The sequence below is a fragment of the Culex pipiens genome, chromosome 1 (assembly GCF_016801865.2).
Source record: "Culex pipiens pallens isolate TS chromosome 1, TS_CPP_V2, whole genome shotgun sequence".
NCBI classification, from domain to species: domain Eukaryota; kingdom Metazoa; phylum Arthropoda; class Insecta; order Diptera; family Culicidae; genus Culex; species Culex pipiens.
The window spans coordinates 93,478,079-93,498,876 of record NC_068937.1 but is presented as its reverse complement, the minus strand read 5'-3'; the positions used below and the strand labels follow the sequence as shown (position 1 = coordinate 93,498,876).

Genomic DNA, 20,798 nt, shown 5'->3' with positions numbered 1-20,798 from the left:
TAAGTCCAAATTGACATCACTTTTTTCTAAAACTGAAGCCTGAATTGCTACGTTCAAAAAACTGATTTTTGAGGATTTGCTCAGATGCTTTCTCTAAATTTGCTCGTAGATGGCGTAGATTGCGAGATAAACTGTTGGTGTCTTCGACATAGTTGCTTGGATTGGCGAGCCCATAAATTTTCTAAAAGACAAAATGATTCCCTAAAATATTCCTGAAAAGTTAGAATTAAAATCACCCTAATTTTCAACCAAACCAAAAGTTGCCCTCTTTCCATTTGCAACATCTCTTCTGAATACACCAAAGCTCCAAAACATGACCATTTTTCGGAACATCCGTTTTGCATTTTATTCTGTAATGTGGAGCACTGTGCAATGGAAGCGCTTGGTATTTCAGCCTAAAACAATCTACTGCCGTCCGCATCAACTTAAACACTCTCCATTTCTCTTTCTCCCTCCCCTCTCTTCCAGCAACATCCGACGGCGAGGTGGCCGGTTCGAGCTCCGAAAACGATGAAGGCCTCCGGCTGAGCCACGTCAAGGGCGGCGGCAGCGGCGGATCGTCCAGCTCCCACCTGCCTCACCACCACAGCCAAAGCGGTCACCAGCACCAGCAAACGTCTCCTTTTGGCCGGCGGCACTTCCCTCGGGATTCGGGCTGTTACGAGGGTTCCCCGGTGCCGTCATCCCAGAACAACCTTGGCAGCCATCATCACCTGAATAGTCACCATCTGAACAGTGGGAGTTCCGGAACTGGGAGCACCAACACCCAGACGACCAACAGTTCCGCGTCTGACAACGACACCAACAACCTGGACTCGGTCGTGGCCCAGTGCTCGAGCGAGATTCTGAAGCGCGTCGAGCGGGCGAACAAGTTTGGAGTGGGGGCCGGGCCCGGAAGTGGGGTCAAAACGATGAACCGGGTCACGAAGAAGGGCGGGCTGTTGGGTGGGGGTAGTTCCGGTGGTGGCATCGGGGACGATCTGACCATCCGGAGTAGTAGCGGAGGAGGGGGTGGGAATGGTTCCGTTGGAGGAAGTGGAGGAGGAGGAGGAGGAGGAGGAGGTGCCCTTAGTGAAAAGAGCAGCGATTCCGGCGTCAGCAGCAGCAGTTTGTCGTCGGGGCCGATCAAGAACAATCTTTAGCGGCCATTTTCGGCGGCGTTTGGACGGGTCGTGGCGACCGGTGAAGGGTGAGAAGGAGAGGTAGCGAGAGCGGAAGAGGAGTTTAGTGGAAAAGGGTTTTAAAAGCGCGATTTGTTTTTTGGAAGGCATATTTTTAATTCTAGGAAAACTCTTACTAACGAAAAAGCACACTGCCAAATAATAATTAGACGAGGAGAGTTGAAAGTGATGGAATGGGACAGATTGATAAGTGTTAAGTGAAAAGGGGCAGGGAAGGAGGTGAAATGGTGGAAACCACCAAAAAGTCGAACAGTTTGTGATTGTTATTAAGGGTGAGATATGCACGAGGAGTCGTTTGGAGGGTGACGAATGATTATTGTTAACCAAATTGACGAGTTTAGAATAAAACAAAAATACCGGTAAACGAGGTCGTACTTTTCTCAACAAAGGTAAGATTACTTTAGAAAAATAATGAAATCCCCTCTTTGAAAACAAATAAAGACTTTAATATCAAACAAAACTACTTGAAAAAGCACTCTTCAACCCATTTCTCAATATGTTGTTTCCTATTTTCCTAAAAAAAAATCAATTTTTGGTTTGTTCATAATAACATTTCTTTTTCTTTCATCTCGTTGATTCGTGAATTAGAAAAAAATCCCCTGAGATATTTTTTTAGGCTGTTACAAATCTGCTCTCAGAATTGAGCCAAAATGTCACAATATCGATTTTTGGTCATATTCTGGATTTCTATGTAAAATTTTCATATAAATCCAGCATATGACCAAAAATCGTTAAAATTACAGTTCGATAATTTTGGAATTTCTTTTTGGTGGTCCCATACACTCTTTCTTTGCAAATTATAAATTTTCAAATGAAGATATCTCGAGTCTCTCTTCGACGAAGTTTCTTGGATTTGCTAGCCAAACGACTTTCTAGAAGACAAAAAACATCCAAAAATATTCCTAGAAAGTTAGTATTCGAAATCACTCTAATCGTAATCCACTTTCTGAGCGTTTTCCTCTAAACATAGAGTTGCTTTACGGGTGCCAGGATATCTTGAGATGGGAATGACCAAATTGGCTTAAATTTGGGGTGAAGACTCTCAAGACATTTTCCGTGTGTATGACCCAGGCCGTTTTTTTTAAATTAGCTTTTTTTTAAACACCAAAATCAAAAACTGATGATATATATTTTTACCTTTTTTTAAATAAACTATTTGAAAATCAGCACACGGGATCGGTTGAACGAGTCTTAACCAAAACTTTGAGCCGATATGGTCGAAGCAGTGTTGAGAGATTTTTAAATTACTTCAAATAATATCTCGGCAATGAAACAACCAAATGTCTTCAAATTTGTTTTGGTAGGGGAAATATACCCTTTCTAATCAAACACCTATCTTCGTCATATGGAGAGTTTGATGCTCGATTAAAGCTCCAAATATACTATTTAGGCTATAAACTTACCAGCAACAGCACCGCCTCGAGTAAGCACGCAAATGTATGCCACTTACTGGCCAAAAAGATCAAATTCAACGCACTTTAGATCATAATTTCTATTTTGCGAGACCATTTCTCATCATTTTGTTGGCACACACACATCCACACGCAAGATGAGAGCTTAACTGCTTAACGAAAGTCGCCATCAATATCTTTTCACTTGCGCTAGCATTTTCAAAGCGCTTAAGATATGAAATTGCCTCCAACTACCGGCAACATGTTCTTTTGAACATTAGTTAGTCACTCACTTGAAAATAATCCCGAAACATGTAAATAAATAGCAGGCGCCATCAAAAAAACAAACGCGCCAAGTCATTTGACGTTTGACTTTTTGACGACCCATTCCAATCGAAGGCTGAAGAAACCGAGCGAAGACAAATGAAGAAAAAAGGGTGGCCACCAACACCACCAGCATCGCCTGTTGGAGTGAGCCAGTGATGCCAGGAAACTTTCTCTATAAATGCTACTTTTCGTGAGTGTTCGCTTAAAATTTCATCACAATTGGCAGCACTAAGCCGACTCAAAAGAGCGCTGGAAGAAAAAAGAACTAAGCTGAAAATAGGAAAATGGGCGTGGCCCAATGCATTCGACTGATTAGAATGCATTTGGGAAATATTTTTTTAAATGCTTGTAAAAGGAATAGCATAACTTTTAATAAAAGTGAAAATAAACAGAAATGTTCACAAAAAGTTGCTCTACTCGTTGGTGTACTTGGTTTTAGTAAATTTCAAGGAACACTCCAGATTATCCAGCATCATTCAAACACGACCTCTTATTAGGCTTATTTCTTAAATTTCAGTACTTAAAAAGTATTTTGATTAAAATACAAAATTAAGGGTGTTGCTGAAAACAAAGAAAAATCAAAGATATCTGAATAAAGCGTTTTCCAAAAGAAAACTTGAACCATTTTATTTAAGAAAGGCAAAAAGTCGAAAACTTGGATAAAGAACTTCTTTTTTGATTTTTTTTTTCTAAAGAACAATATCTCTACATCCAGATTTTTTTATTTTTTATGTTAAAAACTTAACCTTCACAGAAAAAAAGCCGATGGTAAACGCAGGATGAGGCATGCACATAATCTTTGCAAGAAAAATCACTTTATATTACACACTGCGTGTACAGATTTTTTCTTCAAAATCCAACACTTTAAAAGAGGATTGACGCCTTAGCCCGCACGGCTATCAGACCGCAGTAGAAATGAATGAATTAAAGTCTATATCAGCTTATCATTTCGGTGAAGTAGGTTTCCCATACGATTAATGTTATTACATAAAATTTCATAAATCAATGGCAAATTATTTTTTCACGTACTCCACTTGCTATATTTTTCTGCTCTGCTCGTGAAATTTTCATTTTTTAAGGCTTAATTTTGTGTTGATAAAAAAAAATTAATACCATAGAAAGCGATTCCCTACGATAACAGCACGATTGAAAAAAAAAATATTGTGCGATCGGGCTTAAAATTGGACTGGGATTCCCTGGACGAAATAATGAGACCAGTATTTTTTTTTTGTTTGTTGGCCCAGGGTGACCACAAATCAGGGTGGTCCTAAAAATTGCATTTTCGTCGCTTTTCACAAAAACCACATTTCCAAAACAAAATTAACTCCGCTCCTTTTTAACCGATTTCATCTCTTCTGGACTTAAATAAAAGGTGATTTGTTGGGATTGTTGAGATAAATAGTTTGAAGTTTAAAAAAACTAGCCTTATATTTGAAAAGGTCATATAAAATCTTGATAGGCTGTTCTGGTAGTCTCGGTGACATTTTTATCTGATTCCTCAAGAAATTTTACTCAATAGATCATAAAATGGTTTAGTTCAATTAACAGGATTCTGCGATACGACTTTTTGAAAATAAAATCTGATTTTTACGACGCGCCGCACACCGAAACGGGAAAATGGCGAAAACGAAAAAAAACACTCTTTTTTACTAACATCTACCTTTGGATGGTTAGAATCGAGATATTTTTAAATCAAATTTTCTCCTTTTATAATAATAAAATAACAATCACAATATCACAGCAACAAACCCTCCAAACGACTCCCCCGGTGCACCAGTCCAGGTTATTATAATGTTACAGATTTTCTTAGTCAACACCAATGAAGGAAGAAGAAGAAAAATAATTCAATCCACAAACGACGCTCCAGATAAAATTTCTTTCGCCTGCGATTTCTTCTAAACGAAATAAAACTTGTGTTTGTTTGGTTAAAGGAAATGTATAGAAAATTGCAGCAAAATTAAAATTCGAAAATGGGAAGGGAAACAGAACGAATCGAAGGGAAATTTAAAACAAACTTGTGATATTCTAAACCTTTTGTTCGGCTCCGAACAATGTGAAACCGTGTTTTCTAATGTTATTTTATTTGTTGTTGTACACTTTCGAAGCCACTTTGTTATGTATTTTGTAATTGGAATCTTGTACAGAAAAATTTAGCGTTTAGGATTTTTTTCCGTTTGCAACAACTGTATCTAATTGGCAAGTCTAAAATCTCTCTGTACATAGCTGAAAAAAATGTCGTTTTGCTAAATTGGCTTATTTTTCCTCAAAAGTTAAACTTAAAAAAGGGTTCAGAAACGACAAGAGAGCGATAAGCAATACGAGTGAAAGTGCGGGCAGCGTTACGACAATGGATTATTGAAACCGGTTCGAGTGTTTTAAAATAAATCAGCAAAAATAAGGATAAAAATCAAATCATCTTTATTAGGCCAATTAGAAGCAGCACCAAGAGCTGAGAGAATCATAGAATTATTATTAATATTACAAGAAATAGTAGAGCAATTATGTAAATAGCATTTTTCACCCAGAAAAGAAATGAAAATCTCTGTCCCCCCCCCCCCTTCAACGTCCATAGGGGAGGTAGTTTAATAAAAAAAAAACAAAATATCTCAAAACAATTAGGGCGAACATCTTCGAACTTCGAATTTAGTCACATTCAATCTCTCGAAAGCAGAAAAAAATAAAAAATCTTCTTCCAAAAGCCTAGCAAAAGCAACTTCGGTAGGATAACGAGAAAATTTTATCATAACACAATTAAAAGGAAGTAAAACAAATAAATAAATCAAAAATCATGGAAAGAAAATCGCCAAAAACAGTAAGCAACACAGGAAATCGGTAACGCAGTATGAAGCAAAATGGTAAGAGGTCAGGGTTTCAGCAGACAAAACAATAAATTACACACTGAAATTAGCGAACAACAAAAAAAGGTTAAATAAACATTTTCCAAGATTCGAATGCGTCACGCGAGTGAGAACGAGATAAATGGTAAGCATTTGCGTTTACCCTGTTTGTAAATTGATTTAATCTGTAAATAATTTGACCTGTAAAAATTGAAAAAAAAGTAAAAATTAAACAGTTGAGTTTGGTTGTAAAATATCTTGTTTATATACTTCGATAAGGAGCTGCAGTTGAGAAGCGCAAATAGAGAGTGATGGGCAATGGGCAACCGACAGAAAAAAAGGGACTGAGTGTAGCTAGAATTCCGTCTGAAATGGTTTAGTGCAACCATCCGGTTTTAAAACAAATATTTCCGTTTGTGCGTATTTGTCCCCAGCTCCCATCTCTGTGTACATAATTGGAAGTCAAAATTATTTATTGAGCAAACACGAAACACAATTATAAACAAATTGACAAACGAATCAAAAGAATCTTCAAGAAAAAATTAAAACAAAAATTGATCATTAGTCACACTTAGTATAAATTAAAAATGAGCAAAAGAAAAGAAAATAAACACATTCAAATCTGAATTTAAAGTCGAAAAGTTTAGCTTTATAAATCCGAAAGTTTCCATTCCTACTTCTGATGACAAAAAAAAAACTCTCTTCCAGCTTTCCAATCGTTTCGTGGATTACATTTCGCCTTGAGTTTAATATTGAAATGCCGAGCATAAAAATAATATGGAGCCTTGTATGGAAAAACTAATATTATGAAATGGCTTCTTTTGATACATGGAATTAGAGCGTCCGATTTCCCAGGGTTACAAAATCCAGGGAAATGAAAAAAAATAACCAACTTCACTGGAAATCCCGAAAATTCCTGGGAAATCTAAAATTTATTGAAAATTGTTCTGATCCTGGTTGTGATTTATATTTAGCAACAAAATTGTTAATGGTCAAAATATAACGTAAGTGTATGGATCAATTAATGATTTTGACAGTATCAACAGCTTCACCAAATATGAGCTTGATCAGAAAAAGTCGATTTCGAATTTGTACTTTTTTGTGTACAGTTGAGGTGAAATATCCCATATAGTGTATGAACAGCTGAGTAATTCTCTCAGATTTCGGTCATTCGTTTTTTTTGTATTTTTCAATCTGGCTGAAACTTTTTTGGTGCCTTCGGTATGCCCAAAGAAGCCATTTTGCATCATAAGTTTGTCTATATAATTTCCCATACAAATTTGGCAGCTGTACATACAAAAATGATGTATGAAAATTCAAAAAACCTGTATCTTTTGAAGGAATTTTTTGATCGATTTGGTGTCTTCGGCAAATTTGTAGATATGGCTAAGGAATACACTGAGAAAAATGATAAACGGTTAAAGAAATTTGGTGATTTTTAATTTCACTTTTTGTCACTAAAACTTGATTTGCAAAAAAATACATTTTTTTACATATTTTAGGGGACATTAAATGCCAAATTTTCAGAAATTTCCAGGTTGTTCAAAAAATCTTTTACCGAGTTATGATTTTTTGAATCTATACTAATTTTTCCAAAAAATCTAAATATTGGTCGCAACAAATTTTCAACTTCATTTTTCGATGTAAAATCAAATTTGCAGTCAAAAAGTACTGTAGTGAAATTTTTATAAAGTGCACTGTTTTCAAGTTAAAGCTTTTAGGTAACTTTTTTGAAAACAGTCGCAGTTTTTCATTTTTTTAAATAGTGCACATGTTTACTCACTTTTGAAAAATAATATTTTTGAAAAGCTGAGAAAATCCTCTACATTTTGCTTTGTTGAACTTTGTTGATACGACCCTTAGTTGCTGAGATATTGCCATGCAAAGGTTCAATACTACGCCCATTTGAAATGTTAGTCTTGATTTAATTTTTTGAAAATATTGTTTTCGAAAAGATCCGAAAATTTGACGAATGTTTCATATTTGAACATTGTTAATCGGACCAATAGTTGCTGAGATATCGACGTTAGAAAATTGTGGGTTGTTTGGGTGAGACTTAGAAAACATAAATTTTCCTGTTTTTAAACCTTTGCATGGCAATATCTCAGCAACTATGGCGTCATCCCCAAAGTATGTCACGCTAAAATCGGCCTTTATGTACTTTATGGATGACTCCTAAGGGTCGTATCAACAAAGTTCAAAAAAGCTAAATATAGAGCATTTTCTCAGGTTTTCAAAAATATGTTTTTCAAAAGTGGGTGTTAAGTTCTGTTCCGGTTTATAAATGAATAAAAAAACAACGAATTTAATCCAGCAATTTCCACCGCGTGTTGCTTTATTTCCTCTCTCCCATGGCTTTCTACCTAAGGTACTCGCGATTGAGTGTGTAGTAGTGCGGTTGTCAAAATCGTTAACTCTGACTCTCTCACTCCACTGACACTGACATTGTTTATGTTTTGGTTTTCCTGGCACAGTCCATTGTTCGTTTGTTATTGTTTTGGTTTTAGTGGCACGGAGTCATGCACTCACACTAATGCAACGCAAGATCGCGAGTACCTATGATATACAGCCTTGCCTCTCTCCCATGTTATGGCAGTTCTTGTTCCCCCTTCCAGGTGTGCCTCTTTTCCCCGTGTAGTGGTGTGAGTGTTACAGGTTTAACTTGCATTAGTCAGAATACAACAATCTCTTTCTTTTTCCGGGTTGCTCGATTATTGTCCGTCTTCATCGAAAGTTCTCAACGAACCGCTAGAAGTTCCTCAAACGTCACATACTGTGTAAGGGATTCTTCGCGAGCGCGATAAGGGCCACAGCCACCTTCCCGTGTCGAAACCATTGCCGGTTTCAGGTCACGCCTCCAGTTCACTTCGCTTGTTCCCCGAATGCCTTCCCAAACTGCCTCGCTGTCGCTTGTCACACATACCGTCTTGTCGATGTTGAGAATTTCAAGATCCAACGCTGTCCTTCGTCCCAGCAAGCAGCACTCACCATCTTCGCCACATAGATCTCTGCTTCGACTCCCTTTACCTTCGTAGCAATCTTCGCAGAAAACATTCCAGCGATTTGTACCGGTTGCCCAATAAACGACTTCACCGTTCTCTTTGCTGCAGTTGTCTGGAAGTTGACGCGCACCTTCTGCTGCTTCAGGTACTCCCAGGTTTGACGATCAACGACGTTCACGCCGGCTCCTGAATCGATCACCCACTCGATAGGAACGTCTCCAACAGCGCACACAGCTCTTCCTTCTCTAATCGGATCAGTCGCAAAGAGATACTGCATACTGTCCTCATCCGAATCGCTTCCGCTTTGTTTCTCCGTGTCATCGGAGTCACCCGAATCACAAGAGTGATGCTTGGCCGTTGCGTGTCGCGTACCCTTTCCGCTCACCTTCTTCTTCTGCTTCTTTGTCCTGCAGCAGCTCTTGAAATGGCCTATTAAGCCGCAATGCTTGCACAGCTGGTCTTTCGCAGGGCAGATCTCGTCGTTGGCGAAATGGCCCCGATGGCCACATCGATAGCATTCCCGTTTCTTTGCCTTGGATCTTACTCGGTGGACTTCTTCCGGTGCCTGGGCCACGGTCGTGTTCGTCTTGTGCTTCTCGATTGTCTCCATCGCTCGACCTGCTTCCACTGTTTCAGCCAGTGTCATTTGCGGTTTGTTAAGGATCTTCGCTCGCAAGTCATCCGATGCACCCTTTTCGAAAAGCTGTTCCTTGATTTCCTCGTCCAAGTGGTCACCATACTCACAGAGGTTGCCTTGTTCTCGGAGGCGAAGAACGAAGTTCTCGATGGGTTCATCGTCGGTTTGTGCCAGGTTCCGGAACTTGTGCCGCTCCAGCGGAAGACACTTCTGTCGTGACTGAAGCCCGATATTACATTTAATTTCACAATATTACGGATCAGGAATAACAACACGTCGTTTCAAGTCCAAGCTAAACACACGACTGCTTTATTTCTAGTTTTCTCACGCACACATCTTCAACTCCTCTCTCGCCTGACCTGATATCTCTTGCTCTCTAATTTCGATTCACGAACTCTCTCGTCTCTCTCTCTCTCTCTCTTCTCTGCCACACTCATTCACTACATCCTCGTTCTTCCCTACTCTAAAAATTCAAAATTTTCTATTTTACTATTGCCTTCTTGTTTACTGATAGAAAAAGCCTGAGCAATTTATCAAAAATACATATTCAACTGCAATCTAATTCCCAGCTTGAAGATCTGTGGTATTCTGGAAACACTGCTTATCCCAAGATTCAGCTCCAGCACCTGCTTTTCGTGACACGTAGAAGCCAATCCAAACTCCAATATGATTACCTGAAATGAAAGAAATAAAAAACGACAACCTCGAAAGTTCTCGTGTTATTAGTTGTTTAATAAAAACATATGAAATTATAACTGACGATCATCCCAGAAATTGTATCGTTTCTCAAAGATATATCAAAGAGATTAAAATATAAAAATTCTCTTATAAACTTGTCCAACAATCAATAACAAACTTCTTTTACTACATCTTCCTTAAAATCCAATCATGATCTCAAATTTGAGTCGTGTATGTTATGAGCCTATCCTTTCTTAAATCATTACTTCAAGAGATTGAAAATTTAAAAACCCTTTTACAAACTTGTCCAAAAATCATTAATGTTAATCGTTTTTCTATATCTTCCCTGAAATCCAATCATGAGCTTAAATTTAAGCCGTGTTGGTTATGAGCCTATCAATTCTAAAATCCTCACTTCAAAGAGATTAAATCTGAAGATTCTATTACCAACTCGAATTTTTTTTTAGTGTCCCTATCGATTATTAAATCATCACCTCCAATAGATTGAAAATCTGAAAATTCTTTTACTAACATGTCCAAAAAATCATTAGACCGATTCTTAGCGAAGCTACACCAAAATGTCACTTTTTTCAATTTTCAATGTAATTTTTTATATGAAAAATTTCATTTTAATTATGATCTAATAATTGCAATGTGCTTTAAATGCGTTTTCTTATCTGAAATGCCAAAAATATTGACCAAATAAGGTCTGCAAGTCATTGAATGGGAGAGGAGTTTTTTCACAAATCTGCTCCTTTCGTTGTCCCGTCACGAAAAGAAATGGCTGTCAAAAACTCAAATCTCAACCAAATCTTTCAGTTCAAGGAGCAAAAGATTCGTTTTTCAATTTGTGATAATGTGTAGAAGAGCAAAAGTTTAAAAAAATCAATCTGGCAAAACTGTGTCGATTTTTTTGGTGTGCCTTTTAAAATTCCAGTTTTACGATGTTGTCCCGTCACGCTACATTTTCATTTCAGGAGAAGCACAGGTATAATATTGTTCATTATGCATGTCATTTCTATGTTGGAAAATCAATTATCTTTTCAAATATGTAATAACATTGGGGGGTTTCTTCTTTAATTGTGCCACTACGGCCAAAACGCTGAAAAAAACTTGGGATTTTTTTGAAAAGGAGCCGAAGAATCGGTCATTAATGTTTTTTTTTTTATCGTCCCTGTAAAAATTTAAGTCGTGTAGGTTATGAGCCTAGCTTTTGATTCTTAAATGATGACTTCCGAAAGATTGAAAATCTGAAAATTCTTTGCCCAATTGTCAAAAAAATCATGAATGTTAATCTTTTTCTATATCTTTCGTAAAATCTAATCATGAGCTAAAATTTAAGCCGTGTAGGTACAAGCCTACCGTCTCTTTTTTTTTTGTTTACTTTATAAAAGATTGAAAATCTGCCATTTACTTTATTTACCATCTTTACGGACTAGTTTACGTTCAAATCCGTTCAAATCGTTCAGGATTTCGTTTCTTTTATATCGCTTCTGAACAGAATGAAATTCTGAAATTCCTTTACCAACTTTTCCAACGAAATTCTTATATCACTTTGTTTGCAGACGTTTTCATATATCATTGAAGAAACAGACTGCATTTCAAACTGTATAATATCCATCTTTTCTTCCACAAGAAATTTTATTTACAAATTCTAACATTCACGCTTTATCCTCAGAACTTAAAGTGATTTCTAGACTCTCTACCCTCACAGGGGACTCAGGCTAAAAGACTCATGATTCACGCTCTATCCTCACAGGGGACTCAAGCTCAAATGTTTATTGTCCACGCTCTACCCTCAAAGGGACCTAAAGCTCAAGAATTCATCATCCACGCTCTACCCTCACAGGGGTCTCAAGCCTAAAAATTCAACATCTATTCACAGGAGATACAAGCTCAAAGTTACATCATCCACCCTCTACCCCAACAGGGGACTCAAGCTCAAAAATGTAGTCACCAACGCTCTAACCTCACAGGGGACTCAAGCTCAATGATTCATCATTCACGCCCTACCCTCACAGGGGACTCAAGCTCAAAGGTTTATTTCCATGCCCAACCCTCACAGGGGACTCAAGCTCAATGATTCATCATTCACGCTCTACCCTTGCAGGGGACTCAAGCTCAATGCTCATCTTTCACGCTCTACCCTCACAGGAGACTCAAGCTCAAAATTTATAATCCACGCTCTACCCTCGCAGGGGACTCAAGCTCAATGCTCATCTTTCACGCTCTACCCTCACAGGAGACTCGAGCTCAGTGCTCATAATTCACGCTCTACCCTCACAGGGGACTCAAGCTCAAAGGTTTATTTCCAATGATTCATCATTCACGCTCTACCCTCACAGGGGACTCAAGCTCAATGCTCATAATTCACGCTCTACCCTCACAGGGGACTCAAGCTCAATGATTCATCATTCACGCTCTACCCTCACAGGGGACTCAAGCTCAAAAATTTATAATCCACGCTCTACCCTCGCAGGGGACTCAAGCTTAATGCTCATCATTCACGCTCTACCCTCACAGGGGACTCAAGCTCAATGATTCATCATTCACGCTCTACCCTCACAGGGGACTCAAGCTTAAACATTTATAATTCACGCTCTACCCTCGCAGGGGACTCAAGCTCAATGCTCATCATTCACGATCTACCCTCACAGGGGACTCAAGCTCAGTGCTCATAATTCACGCTCTACCCTCACAGGGGACTCAAGCTCAATGATTCATCATTCACGCTCTACCCTCGCAGGGGACTCAAGCTCAAAGGTTTATTTCCATGCTCTACCCTCACAGGGGACTCAAGCTCAATGATTCATCATTCACGCTCTACCCTCACAGGGGACTCAAGCTCAATGATTCATCATTCACGCTCTACCCTCGCAGGGGACTCAAGCTCAAAGGTTTATTTCCATGCTCTACCCTCACAGGGGACTCAAGCTCAACAATTTATAATCCACGCTCTACCCTCGCAGGGGACTCAAGCTCAATGCTCATCATCCACGCTCTACCCTCACAGGGGACTCAAGCTCAATGATTCATCATTCACGCTCTACCCTCACAGGGGAATCAAGCTCAAAAATTCATCATCCACGCTCTACCCTCGCAGGGGAGTCAAGCTCAAAGATTTATTGACCATGCTCTACCCTCAAAGGGAACTCAAGCTCAAGAATTCATCATCCACGCTCTACCCTCAAAGGGAACTTAAGCTCCAAAATTCATCATCCAGCCTAAAGCTTCAACATCTACGCTCTACTTTCACAGGGGACTCAAGCTCAAAGGTTCATTTTCACGCTCTACCCTCAAAGGGAATTCAAGCTCAAGAATTCATCATTCACGCTCTACCCTCAAAGGGAACTCCAGCTCAAACATTCATCAACCACGCTCTACTCTCGCAGGTGACTCAAGCCTAAAGATTCAACTTTTATGCTCTACCCTCACAGGGGACTCAAGCTCAAAAAATGTATTCACCAACGCTCTACCGTCAAAGGGAATTCATCATTTCCGTTCTACTCTCGCTGGGGACTCAAGCCTAAAAATTCAACATCCATGCTCTACTTCCACAGAGTAAAAAAACCCTGATTTTTATCTATTAGCTTCATATTTTTTAAAGTATGTTTAGTCCAACGACTACTGACAAGTTGTCTTTACCATTGAAACATTTTAATTGTGTTAACATTTTTTTTTTGCCTTTGTTTCTCACATTTCCATATTTAAGAATTGATTCTAATAGAACTCAATGCGATATTTTAGTCAACCTACTCAACACTTACTCAATTTTAATTGTGACATTGACAGCCATTGACACAGAATCAATCCGTTCACACTTTACGACACAACCATCAATAGAAAACACGCACCACACACAAATTCTGCCTTCAGCCATGCCTCACCAGCATCGCATTCTTTAATGCCCCATTATCAAAACAACTACATTATGTGTCAACAAAATAAGTCACCAACAAGCAGAACGTTCGTTCTCCAAACATTCCTGACGGTGAAGTAAAGCCACAATAAACCGGGCAGTACATAACAGAACCAAAACAAACAATCACTTTTAGATCACTTTCATTCAGAGCACTGATTGCGCCTGAACTTCATCAAGATTAAGTCTAATCGTCACTCCGCATCAACATTCACATTGATTAACTGTCCAACATCAGCCTGACATCGGTCCGATAATAGAGCGTATTTCAGAAGAAGATTAGCACAGGGGTCGGTCCTACATCGACCAGGAGTTTGAACGTCTTACCTTTGCGGGAAAATTCTGTCAAAACATTTGGTGTCTGTGTTACCACAATTTTCTTTCGAAATGCTCCTGCTCGAAGAGCTCTTAGCTCTTTCAAAGTTACCTGCACATAATATCGCATCACCCTTAAACCGACGACCAGCACAATTTTACTGCTACAGACTTTCACAATTTTACTCATTAGCCACTGCAAGAAAACGCCGACGCCATCTTGGCAAACTTCGGCAGCAAGCACACAGCAAAAAATAATGTAAAAATGGAAGGTTGAATACAGAATGTTGAAAAAAATAATGATGAATTTTACCTCTATAATTGTTGAATAACGAAATTATTTTTTGTCAAACAGGTTTTACACAAAAAATGTGTAATATTACCTAATTTTTGATGAATATTCAACATTATTTTTGTTACTCGTATACTTGAGTAATATTCATCAAATTTAGGTACAATATTCAATCATCTTTTGACCCAGGGACTTTGACAACTGTCAAACGCAACGTTTTGAAAAGTGGTTGGCAGAAGCCTGTCGGATCGTGATTCAACCGTCGCGTGTCCGGGAGTTTTGGTCGCTCGTGCGTCAAACAATCGTTGCAGATTCTGTACCGTCGTCGTTGTGTGTTTTGGTGAGTTTGTGGTGGTGCTTCTTCCGGATCGGTTTGGAGGAAAGTGCCAGTGTGTCCGGGTTTTTACGTCCAGGAATCGGCGCAGATTCCGTGCCGCCGTCGTCGTTTGTTTTGGTGAGTTTGTGTTGGAGCTTCTTCCGGATCGGTCTGGAGGAAGGTGCCAGTGTGTCCGGGTGTTTATGTCCAAGAATCGGCGCAGATTCCGTGCCGCCGTCATCGTTTGTTTTGGTGAGTTTGTGTTGGTGCTTTTTCCGGATCGGTCTGGAGGAAGGTGCCGGGTGTTTACGTCCAGGAATCGTCGCCGATTCCGTGCCGCCGTCGTCGTTTGTTTTGGTGAGTTTGTGTTGGTGCTTCTTTCGGATCGGTCTGGAAGAAGGTGCCAGTGTGTCCGGGTGTTTACGTCCAGGAATCGGCGCAGATTCCGTGCCGCCGTAATCGTTTGTTTTGGTGAGTTTGTGTTGGTGCTTCTTCCGGATCGGTTTGGAGGAAGGTGCCGGGTTATTACGTTCAGGAATCGTCGCAGATTTCGTGTCACCGTCGTCGTTTGTTTTGGTGAGTTTGTGTTATTGCTTCTTTCGGACTGGTTTGGAAGAAGAGTCCGGGTGTTTTGGCCACTTGCGCGTCTAAGAATCCTTAAAAAGTGGTGCATTTTTGGTTAAGTTTGGAGGAAGTTGCCTGTCGAGTTTTGGGGTTTGAACAGTTCATGAAGAATCTGATGTACGATCCATTTAATTCAGGATAGTTGGTTAGTCGGGATGACTTGTTTATCGTACTTATTCATCCAAAATATAATTTTTTTTTTCTTAAAATTATTTTTATTAGGTCCTTTTCGGTACTGGGACCTGGTTAGGACCGAGTCGGCTTTTGTAATTACATTTGACTTAATAATTACAAAGGATCTTGTGTGTAAATGTTAGTGGGAGGGGAGCCGATTACCCGCGGCCTACTCGGGGTTAGTAGGGAAGGGATTGATGTTAAAGACAAGGCGTGGGAAGGGACGGGGGATTGTGTAGGGGTCTTGGTTGGCTCTGCTGGCCATCCAAAATATAATGAAAAATTGAATTTTTCAACAAACGTTAAATTTGAAGTTCATGTTCATTTTGTATGTAAAAACAGGACTAATAATTTCCAAAAATATTGTTTTTAATTATTTCTTTGAATGTAATCAAATTGGCTTGGTGAGAAGCATTCTTTGATGGCCCCTATCGCGTAACACGCATCACTTTTCGGATTCTGGATTGACACCGCAACAGTTAAGAGTCCTAATGACAATTTTAAATATCAGTAAACATAATTATCAACTCATCTTTACAGCTTCTCAGAACAAACGCCTCTTGGAAAATGCCAAAGCCAACGTGGAAAAAGCAGCCGCCATAAGTAAAAAAAATGTTTTCGGATCTAATCACCATTAGTCGACGTCTATTTCCACTTTTAGATAAGTTTTGTTTTCTTAAGAATACGACACTTTGTAAAAAAATCGTTTTTTATTGCAGGTGAATATTTCATGTGGGATAATATCTCAAGGATTTCAACTGGTGAAACTTCGTCTGGGAAGGTAGCTACTGCTTGCAGCATTTTTTTTGGTAAGTACACAGTAGGGTGGTACCCCCTGAAATCAGAGATTGACCCATCCCAAGGCTAAATTCCAAATTTGAGCTCATTCTGACCACGGGAACCCCTCCCTCCAATCGCTTAAAGTTTGTATGGGAAAAATCGTCAAAATGTATGGAGAAAATCAACTGTTTACTTTTTTACCTGAAGAAGGCGCCATAGTTATCCGATTCTTACCATTTCTCAAATGTAGAACCTTCATTAAATTTAGAACAACTTTCCCGAAGACACCATATTTTTAGGATTTTTTCCCGCGAAGTTATTAGCGCCCAAAACTGACCATTTTTGCGCGGCCAGCTGTAAGGGGCTACCTAACAACGATGTTTATTTCCAATTCGTACACGCACGTGCTCTCTCTCAAGTTCTGTCTAGTTCAGACATTTATTTAAGTTGAACAAAAGTTGTCCAAGAACTGGCGTTCCGTCTAACCTTAAAATAATATTTGCTAAAAAACCAACCCGGGTCCTTAGAGCGATCAAGCAGTTGGCCGCTAACTGATTGCCGCCCACAAAGTACCCTGAAAGTCATGAAAAAAATATTCGTTTGAATCAAATGTTTTATTTAAGTTCTCTGAAATGGATGACAGTTCAAAACCTATCCTTCCACTTTCTCAGCCACAAATTACACATTTTTTAATGCAATAATACACATTATTCCGTAAAATTTAACATTTTTGCGGTAAATTTCATCATTTTTTTAGGTAAATTTCATCATTATTTGAGGTAAATTTCATCATTTTCTGATGAAAATTCATCATTTTCTAAGGTAAAATTTATCATTTTTTTTGCCACAACATCTGTCACCATTTCCTGATGAATATTACCATCATTTTTTTTTTCTGTGCAGCTTCTTCAGAATTTTTCACAAGTCACCACCGTAATCTAAATAGAACACTCAATTTTCACAAAACAAAAGTAAAAAATGTACGTAGACAGCGGCGGGAGCTTTTACTGCGCCATTGTCGTGACTGAAGCCCGATATTACATTTAATTTCACAATATTACGGATCAGGAATAACAACACGTCGTTTCAAGTCCAAGCTAAACACACGACTGCTTTATTTCTAGTTTTCTCACGCACACATCTTCAACTCCTCTCTCGCCTGACCTGATATCTCTTGCTCTCTAATTTCGATTCACGAACTCTCTCGTCTCACTCTCTCTCTCTCTCTTCTCTGCCACACTCATTCACTACAACTTCATAGGCAAAAAGTACTCGTCCAGCAGCCTCATCGTCTCCTTGAATTCATCCGAGCCGGCCGGAACCGCCGGTGGTTCCTCCCCTCGCAAACTGAAGAACACGTCCTGCATTTGGGGTCCCACGTAGTGAAGAAGGTATGAATTCTTCCGGGCGGAATCGTGACGTTGTTTACGTCGAGGAAGATTTGAAAGACGCGCTTCTATTTCTTCCAACGGGCCGACACCGTGGATGTGCCCCTGGGAATAAAAGGTGGCACACTCGAGTTGCTTGCTGCATCTACCATCGTGCCCGAATTCAATCGCTTCTCGTCCGGATCAATTCTCTTTTGTTTACGTTGAGTGCGGCCTCGGGGTTCCCTCGCCTTTTTTCCGAGTTCTCGCCGTCGGAATGAACCATATTTCACAAAGAAAGCTGCGGGTTCTTTTCCGCCTCGTCGCCAAATGTTACGTTCTGTTCCGGGTTATAAATGAATAAAAAAACACCGAATTTAATCCAGTAATTTCCACCGCGTGTTGCTTTATTTCCTCTCTCCCACGTTATGACAGTTCTTGTTCCCCCTCCCAGGAGTGCCTCTTTTCTCCGTGTAGTGGAGTGAGTGTTACACGTTTAACTTGCATTGGTCAGAATACAACAGTGGGCAAACATGCTGCTGAATAGTGGTTCGCAAAACGGCCTCAATTTTAAACTGTCAAAGTGGAACCAATTTAATTCAATTCAATTCAATTAGTTTTTATTAGTAAATAATCAATTCACAATTTCGTAATTCTTATAACCTAATAGAGTTTTGGAGTACCTTTCAACTATGATTTGTACTATAGTTCATTTTGATGTAATTGGATATTCTAACAATGGATTTGCCAACAGAAGGAAAAATTATTTTAAAAAAACCTTCTAAATTTGCTAAGGAAAAGGATAGTGATAGAAAAGCTTAAAACTAGATCACAGTTTGTTTTGTCTTTTGACGTCGAAAAACTTCGCTGCACAAGGCAGCTTATCCGTTGTAGATATACTTCATCATAAGCTCACTCAGAGCTTGGAATTGTTCTGCCTTGTTCCGGCAGGCACGAAAGCGCGTGAGCATCTCTCCAGCAAGAGCGAAAAACTCGGGAAGCGTGAAGAGATCATCTCCGGTAACGTCTGCTTGTCCCGGTGAAGTACCGCCGCCAGCTGCTGCAGCGTTCGTGCTCGAAGTCTTTGGAGGTTGGCGGGACGCTGGCGCTTTCTTCTTCTTGTCCTGATCCTCGAGGTACTTTTTCCGTGCGGCACAGCCACGGAAATTCGCCGTGTGGTTTCCACCACAGTTCGCGCACTTGACGCGCGCTTTGTGCTGCTGGGCGTTTTCCCCCAGCTGGTCTTTCCGCGGAAGATTGCACCTTTCGGTGAAGTGGGTCTCACCGCACTTTACGCACCGGGGCGGAAGATTACAGTTTCTTGAACCGTGTCCGAATTTTTGACAGCGGTGGCATTGCGCTGCGTCGGTCGGATTCTTCGTGTAGAATCGCCACGTCACGAAGAAGCCATCCAGTGCTTTGATCCGCCGTAGGTCCTGGATTTTGACGGACCCACGATCGAAGTACAGGAGGTACAATGTGTACGTACCTGTCACCGTTGTCGATTTCGAGAGCACCTTAACCTCTCGAGGCTTAACCTTGACGCCCGACAGGTGTTCTTCCAGGTCAGAGATCGGGCGGTCCGGATATCCCTGAAGGACGATCTTCACTGGGACCTTCTCTGCTGGGTCAAATGTGAAGAATTTGAAGTTTCGCAACTTCAACTTCTTCACCACCAAGTGGAAATTCTGTTTTTTTATGCGTAATCACTTGCACCGAAGTTTTACTAATTTTAAGACAATATTGGAGTCCCTCAAGCAACTCGTCAACATCGTCCGCCAACGTATCCAAAACAAAAATTGGAGGTGGTCGTCGTTCCTTCGGAGAGTTACCGTTTTTCTGCTTTCCTTGCTTGCGCGCAAGTTCATCATCGTCATCGTCGTCGCCAGCACTGCTGCTGTCACTGGCGGTGTTGTTTTCTTCTCCACTCAGCATCTCATATTCGTTGCTGGTGGGAACGTTGGAAGTGGTTGTTGTCGTAGTGCTGGTGGACTGCTGCTGCTGCTGCTGGTCGGAAGTGCTTCCGGATGCCCGGGTCGATTGTCTCGTCCGTACTGGGGACTCACGTGGACGGTATGACACGTGAAAAAAGGAAGGATCGGTGACGTCACCGGGCACGCTCCCGTGCGCGATGGCGGTCGATGCGGCGTTGGTGTGTTTACCTTTCTGCACTCTGCCGGTAGATGAACTTTGCGGGTTTTTCGAGGCCGCACTCGAACTGCCACGGCCACGGCCGGCCCTTGGCATGCTGGAGCAGCAAACTCGCGGGTAAACACTGTTAATTACGGCGAAAAAATCGAAAAGTTTGAGGAGCTCCGAACAGTTGACTGTTGCTGGCTGGTGTTGCCAGTCCCGATGGTGGAACCAATTTACTGTTTGCCAAAAGTAGAGAATATTGTTATCAATCATTCAACATTGATTTTTTTTTTTTGCAAAGATGTGTGTGTCAAGAAATCTTAAGAAAGTTGACGGCGAGATCGTCATTTTTTTTTATAATTATGAATGGAAGTTGTTTATGGAGTTGATGCGGTTGTATCCATCCAGAAACTGTCTTAATTGTTTTATTCCATTTTAAAACTTACTGGTTTAGTGAAAATCTTCTCTGTTAGTTGAATCAGCTTCGCTAGAATTAGCGATGTTTTTCCGCTGGACCAGGAAAAGCTGCAGGATTCCCAAATCAGCCAAGCAATTTATCGATGACATCGCAGAATGACAATCTCGCCCCCCCCCCTTCCCTTCCCACGCCTTGTCTTTTAACATCAATCCCTTCCCTACTAACCCCGAGTAGGCCGCGGGTAATCGGCTCTCCTCCCACTAACATTTACACACAAGATCCTCTGTAATTACTCTTAGCTTTAAGTAAAATGTAATTACAAAAGCCGACTCGGTCCTAACCAGGTCCCAGTACCGAAAAGGACCTAATAATAAAAATAATTTTATGAAAAAAAAATGACAATC

At 40.2% G+C, this 20,798-nt stretch overlaps 2 protein-coding genes across 4 annotated transcripts in view; one reads left to right on the top strand and one right to left on the bottom strand.

The window, feature by feature from the left end:
* LOC120422308 (sterile alpha motif domain-containing protein 5) overlaps positions 1–6,215 on the top strand; it is a 426,502-nt gene extending 420,287 nt beyond the window's left edge. For 2 of the 3 annotated variants that reach the window (XM_052708208.1, XM_052708205.1), the window contains one exon: positions 469–6,215. In XM_052708208.1, coding sequence (XP_052564168.1) covers positions 469–1,142 — 674 coding nt within the window. In that variant the 3' untranslated portion in view covers positions 1,143–6,215. The remainder of the gene's footprint in view (positions 1–468) is intronic. The other variant, XR_008212123.1, reaches the window with a different exon arrangement.
* LOC120422307 (uncharacterized) lies at positions 3,449–13,946 on the bottom strand. Its single transcript, XM_039585698.1, has 3 exons — positions 13,941–13,946; positions 8,725–9,594; positions 3,449–3,460 (listed from the first exon to the last, which is right to left on the bottom strand). Exons 1-3 carry the CDS (start codon positions 13,944–13,946, stop codon positions 3,449–3,451), a joined length of 888 nt encoding a protein of 295 aa, XP_039441632.1.
* Between the last annotated feature and the right edge of the window lie 6,852 nt (positions 13,947–20,798).